We start from the raw sequence: 6,734 nt of genomic DNA, 5'->3' as shown, positions 1-6,734 counted from the left end.
ATCCCTAGATTTATATGTTATCATTGATTTTTATGGCCTCAACTCTAGAATTTAACAAAATTTTCGTGTTATTAACCATCAAAGGACTTTTTTTTTGTACTAATGGTTACTATTTTATACAAAAGGTTATCACTTCGATATGAGAAATGCAAAAGATTTAAAGGTTATCACTTCGATATGAGAAATGCAAAAGATTTAAAGAAAAACTCAATTATATTCCATGGAGTATTATTTGTTTTTTCAATTACTCTCTCCGTCACAATATTATTGTCCACAGACAAAAAACACACCGATTAAAAAAACATTAATTATCACTAACCTTATATAATAAAATGACAGTTTTGTCTTTACTTTGCATTTAATGTTTCATTAAATGCTTAGTTGGTTAAGTAATAATAAAGGGGTATTTTGATAAAAATATTATTTATTTTTAGAAATGGATTATTTATTATATAATAAAATGACAGTTTTGTCTTACTTTCCATTTAATGTTTCATTAAATGCTTAGTTGATTAAGTAATAATGAAGGAGTATTTTGATAAAAATATTATTTATTTTTATAAATGGATTATTTATTATATAATAAAATGACAGTTTTGTCTTTACTTTGCATTTAATGTTTCATTAAATATTTAGTTGGTTAAGTAATAATGAAGGAGTATTTTGGTAAAAATATTATTTATTTTTAGAAATGGATTATTTATTAATTTGGAGCAAACAAAAATAGAAAGATAGACTATAATTTTGAGACGGATAGAATATAAGTTTTGAAGATTAAAAAAGGTACATCGAAAATATAGTAAAGTTTAATCGTCGGAGGGGGGCTGGTTGTCATTTATACAAAATCGTGAAAACATTTGATAGATAATTAAGAAAACAAGAATATAAATGATTTATGAAAAACTAAATTATCCTATTTTCAAATGTATGTTGTGAAGGTTAAAGAGAGTACAATAAATGAGGTTTTAAAGAGGAAAATTGTAAAAGAAATTTAGTATCTGAAAAATATAGTAAAGTTTAATAAGTCGGAGGGGCTGGTTGTCATTTCTACAAAATCGTAGAAAACCATTTTTTTACAATTTATAGATAATAAGAAAACAAGGCAACACCGCACGAGAATCAAATACAAGCAACTCGCCGTTTTCCCCACTCACTGAGTCATACCCGACTCGTCCATTATAAACCGAGTCAAACTCTAACTGCTTTCCGACCCGACCCGCTATGACCCGACAAACAAGCATCGCCTTCCGCCCTCTGCCGCCACCGGCACGCTCATGCGCGACTCCGCTCCCTGAAAACGTACACAACGCAGCCCCTTTTCCCCACTGAAACGACCACGGTCCGCCACCCGCGGTTTCATACGCGCCGCCGCTGGTGGTTCCCAGGCATTGAAACCTCATGACCTCATTCCCATCTGCAACACACCGTGCGTGGTCTTCTCCGAAGCCATTGAGGCCTCCGCCACCATTATCAGTTGATCCGGATCCGGACTTCACTATCTCCCTGTACTCCTCGAATCGGGTCACAGTTCTTGCCAAATTCTGGACCTTGAAAACCATCTCAATCCGACCGGAAAAAACCTTAGGTGACCAGCTCGTATGGAATATAATCTCTACCACGTTACGCGACGGGTGTCCCTCCGCCAGGTCGGTCAATGCCGGAAAATAAGAATCAGGAGGACGTGGGTGTCGCCGGGGATTGGATGACACATTACTGCTTCGGACACGGGTAACATTATCGGGTTTTCTTGAAACGGGGTTTTTAGGTTTCCGGGACGGCAGCTCTGTCGGCGGTGGTTGCGACGGTTTCGGCTTTCTTGGTTTTTGTTTAGTAGTCTCCACAACGTCTTTGAGACTCTGAAAACTCTTTCTACAACTTGAAGATGCCGGAAGAAGATGAAGATGGTGGCTTTCGATGACGTCGTCTCGAGCCCTTGCTTTGCATTGTAACGACTTTACCCACCCCGCCGCCATCGCCGGCGACCGTATGGACAGCAACGTTTATTCTCTTTCTCTTTATCTATGTATATACGCACCACCTTAATCTATGTATCTCCCTTCTCACTTTCTCTCTCTAAACAAAAACTGTTTGTTTTTGTTGGTGGAGGAGCTTGGAAAGAATGCAATGGAAGATGAGTAGCCCCATAATAAATCCGAGGACGAATGAAAAGACGAGAATACCCTTGACAAATACAAAGATTTACGTGACCACGTGGGGAAGAGATACTATTATACGAGGGTGAGAATCAGAAAACAAAATAGTGCATTAATGAGTATTAAATTGAAGGATCCAAAAGACCATCAATGGTGGTCAGATTGAAGAGAGAGAGAGAGAGAGAGAGAGAGAGAGAGAGAGAGAGAGAGAGAGAGAGAGAGAGAGAGAGAGAGAGAGAGAGAGAGAGAGAGAGAGAGAGAGAGAGAGAGAGGTAATGCCAGTACGCCACCATGAAATATGGTGGTGGTGGAACTTGGAAGTGGAATAATTCGGTTGCAAATTGGTTCATATTCATATTCATATACCAGAATATATATGGTCATGTTATCATTGTTTTGACTTTCAATAATTCTTTTTTCCACATATTTCATTATAATTAACCATAACAAATTCAATGAAATTACTAAACCATGTTCAATTCCATAATTAACGTATCAAATAATATTCAAATTTAATATTTCAACTCAAGACTTGAGTTATCAAAGACACATGTCCAACCACCAAACTTTCATTGTCTTTTTGCATTAGGTAATCATGATTTCTTTCATAAATTGCTTTTTGAGATTATATTCAAAGAACAAAATCTTGAAATAATTTAGCTTCATATGTAGCTTTGCCTATAATTTGATGTATAAAAATTATTTTCAATTGTAATTTGTTTTATAAATAGTATACATTATTTATGTTTGCTTTCTTGTGGCACTTGTATCTCAAATTTTTTATGTGTTTTTAAGACGAATTTGTTTATTAAATCTTAATAAAAATATAGTTGAATTCCTACGTTTATTTTTCTGAAAAGTATTATTGTTTTATTAGTTAGTTTATTTATATCAGTGCCATATAAAATTTAACGAGTTCAAAAATGAAAATTTTGCATCTAATTAGTTTATCCTTTTTTTTTAAGATAAATTTTATGTTTTCTTGTGGAAGTTAACCCAACCTCCTGAAGCCAACAGTTTAAGACTTTAGTTGTGAGACTTTAGTTGTGACTGCTGGTTGTATGTTTGATTTTTCGCTTTCAAGCAAGAGATCAAGATGTTTGTTTTTTAAAATCGAACCAGATTTATAAAATATGATACGAAATAAACGTTGCAGTTTATATAGAAAGGGAAGTGATTCGTACATAACAGTTTTTTGTCATACATAACAATTCATACATTATATAGTTGTATAATACAACATTTTAAAACACCAATTATTGTTTATGGAGAAAATTTGTTGGGTACGAATCAGCTCCCATATAAAAAAGACTATTTATTTTTTTAAATCTGAAGAGACAAAAACAAAGACAAAAAAATAAATAAATGAAGTTTAAAAAATTGTCACGCTTATTGCATGAGATTGGTAATTATTTGAAGACTTAGAATGGCAAAATGGTATTTTGCCCAAGTGATGATTTATCTCGGTATTTGGATTTGCTCGGGGTATTTACTTAATTGTTAATTAAGGTTTGGTTCGTGGATACGTTTAGTGAGAAAGATTTTAGCACCAACAGTTCGTGCGTAAGATCTATTTGTTTACCGATAAAACCTCTTACTATACCTTCCTGTGTGGGAGTATGTGTGCACGCTGATCAGTTATGTCTTACTTAATATTTGTTGTTATGTGCTATCCGGAGTTGTTGATAACTCTCGGGCGTGTTGTTAGCCCACTGAGACTGATGATAGTCTCTAGGGTTGTTGATGTAATGTTTGTGTTTCCTGCTAGATTAGTCATAGTTTTGTAATCACTTTGGTCAACTACTATGATCTTTTTATACTCCCTAATAAATAAAAATAATTTTGTCACTTATCATCATCTTATGCATTATATCACTTGCCATTTTGTGGTAAATTTAGATTAAATTATATTCATATGTCATATTGTATTTTTTTTTTCCATTTTATTAAATTTCATATAATACTTAAATTTAATAAATGTAATAAGAAATGTATACCTAACTCATTAATGCAACTTTCCTTATAATTTCAAATTTTCTAAATTGAATCAAATTATTTTAGCTCTTTATTTATTTAACTTATTAGTTTAAATCTAAAAGATAAATAAGCAGTTCTATTTTAATAATTAATACTTTACTTTTTTTTCTTATAAATTTAATTTTACTAAATTGTTATATCTTTATATTTGTTTGTTTTTTAAATAAACTCATTTAATATAGGGTCTCACAACTAGTGAATGAATAAGAAATGATTATTCATATATGTATGTGTTTATGTGTTTTATATGATATTTATACAAATTTTACAGGTATTTAATAATGAAATAAATAAGATTAAAATATGTGTCGAAAATAAAAAGTTATTTAGGACAAATAATCTTAACCTAATTGTAGTATATACATGTAACAAGAATTCCAGATATATATGGAACATTCGAATTTGACTTAGAACAAAGAAGTTATGCTTCTTTGAAGTTTCGAAGTTAAACCTGCACGCCTATACGTATCGTAAAAAGTAAAATTTCAATAAGTTACTTTTTAGCCTAAGTAATCTAAAAAAAAGTCGTAGTAGTCGTTAAACCGAGAGCGTGCATATAGAGAACATTAAAATCTGACATTGTATAAGGAAGTTGTGATTTTTCTAAGTTTCAGCGCAGCAGTGTATAACACTGAAATGGTAATTTAGAACGATTGATTGTTAGGAAAAACAATCTAAGCAAGAGTTGAGGTTCTCGTCCATACCTAGTTGTCGATATAAAGACAGTCGAGAGCGGATATCGTATGAGAGGGTTATGATTTTTACATGGACTTTAACAGTCTCAGCCTGTAAAAATATAACTTTATAAATAAATTCAAAATTAGCCGACAAAGTCTAAATTAAAGTTGTAGATCTTGTCGATAGCTACGTGTGGATATAAAATTCGTCGAAAATGGAGCTAATATAAGCAAGTTACAAAATATTTAAGAAATTAGGAAAATTCACGCAAAGCCGCGCACACGGATACACTACCCAAATCATGACACGTGGTGTTATAAGGAAGCGACACGTCACCCCTTCCAACCATATACACGACGCATACCTAATCTATGTGTGGCACACATTTCAAAATTTCCTATAAATAGCTCGATTTCATGATGCTCATATCTTGCCCCTACAACCTCTCTCTCTCTCTCTCTCTCTATGTGTGTGTGTGTGTCTCTCTTAGTTCTCCATCATGTAGCCCATTTTTCCTTAGTTTTTTAGTAGTTATCAAAGCCCTGCGACCCCTTGGAGTACCCAACTAGTAGTAGCTATCTAGTAAAAGCTCTCGGGTTTGAGTTCTGCCCATATAATTCCCGGTTTTCATTCGATTACTTTGTAAGTCAAGCTATGCTATGTATTTTAAGTGTAACTTTTAATTATAATCATAGTCGTTATTATGAACCAATAATGAAGATTTATCAGTGATCCCAAGTCATTATACTGATTGATCTACTTACGGTAGTGATGTATATGTTGGATTTAGTGAGGTGTTTAAAGTGAGATTTCCAAAAAGTATACCCTATATACAAAACAGACCCTACCTCCAATATGATCCTACCTGTTTATTCCTTATTTGATGGATCTTGATGTAGACATTGAGTTTATTGAGGAATCTAGACTATCATTAAATCGTCGTCAAGATTATGAAACTAGACTAAGACTTAGTGCTTTATACATTTAGGTCTTTGAGTAGTGTTAAGGCGAAGTGTTGCCCTAACCCCTGTTGGATTAGTGTCTAAGTCCATAACTATTTTGGTATGTACTTGACCCGATGGTGCATGGTCCTTTTGGGTTGCCTTCACCAAAGAAACTTGACAGGATGAATTATGGAGAGAGAAGATTAATTATGATTTATTAATATATTATGAGAATAATATATTAAAGGAGAAATCGTATTGTTTAATTAATATTAGTCAATAATTAATTGATAATTAATTTTGTGGCTAAAAGATATTAATTAAACTTAAGGGACTGGAACTGTAATTATAAGATAATTGCATTTGGGCTATGGATTACCTTGGAATAATAGGTTGGACGAATTCTATGGGGAAACCCATCAGAAATCGTCCAAGGGTGATTCTAAAAGGGTCCATGGGCTGCTTAGGGCTTAAGTAGTCAAATTAGGGTTTCCTAGTTGAAAACCCTAATAGCCTACATGTATATATAGTACCCTTAAGCCCCAAAAACATGGCTAAGAGTTCCTCTAGGATTTTGGACGTTCTTGGACAGCCTCCTCTCTCCTTATTCTTCATCCTCTTGCTCTTGGTGTTTGTGAACCATTAGAGGAGTGACACTTGTGACTCTAAGCTTTCTAAAGTCATTACAAGGAGGATTTGAGATTGTTATTACTACATAACAATCAAGGTAAGATCTAAAAACCCTTTCACATATTAATATGATTAATTGTATGCTAGAACTAAGGTTTAAAGTCTTGGATGAATTGCATGTACAATAGAGAAACCTAGATCCAAGCATTAGGGTTTCATGAGCACATAGGATGTTCTTATGGCTAAAATCCATCAGTGGTATCAGAGCCTTGATTGGTTTCTATTGTATTGA

The 6,734-nt window shown here is 33.3% G+C and overlaps 1 protein-coding gene across 1 annotated transcript; it reads right to left on the bottom strand.

Moving 5' to 3' along the window:
* Positions 1-990: 990 nt before the first annotated feature.
* On the bottom strand, positions 991-2,308 carry LOC111877673 (uncharacterized). Its single transcript, XM_023874190.3, has one exon. It carries the CDS (start codon positions 1,971-1,973, stop codon positions 1,074-1,076), a length of 900 nt encoding a protein of 299 aa, XP_023729958.1. The 5' UTR covers positions 1,974-2,308; the 3' UTR covers positions 991-1,073.
* Positions 2,309-6,734: the final 4,426 nt, after the last annotated feature.

This window comes from Lactuca sativa, chromosome 3 (genome assembly GCF_002870075.4).
Source record: "Lactuca sativa cultivar Salinas chromosome 3, Lsat_Salinas_v11, whole genome shotgun sequence".
In the NCBI taxonomy this organism is placed as follows: domain Eukaryota; kingdom Viridiplantae; phylum Streptophyta; class Magnoliopsida; order Asterales; family Asteraceae; genus Lactuca; species Lactuca sativa.
This window is presented reverse-complemented; position numbering and strand designations above follow the sequence as displayed.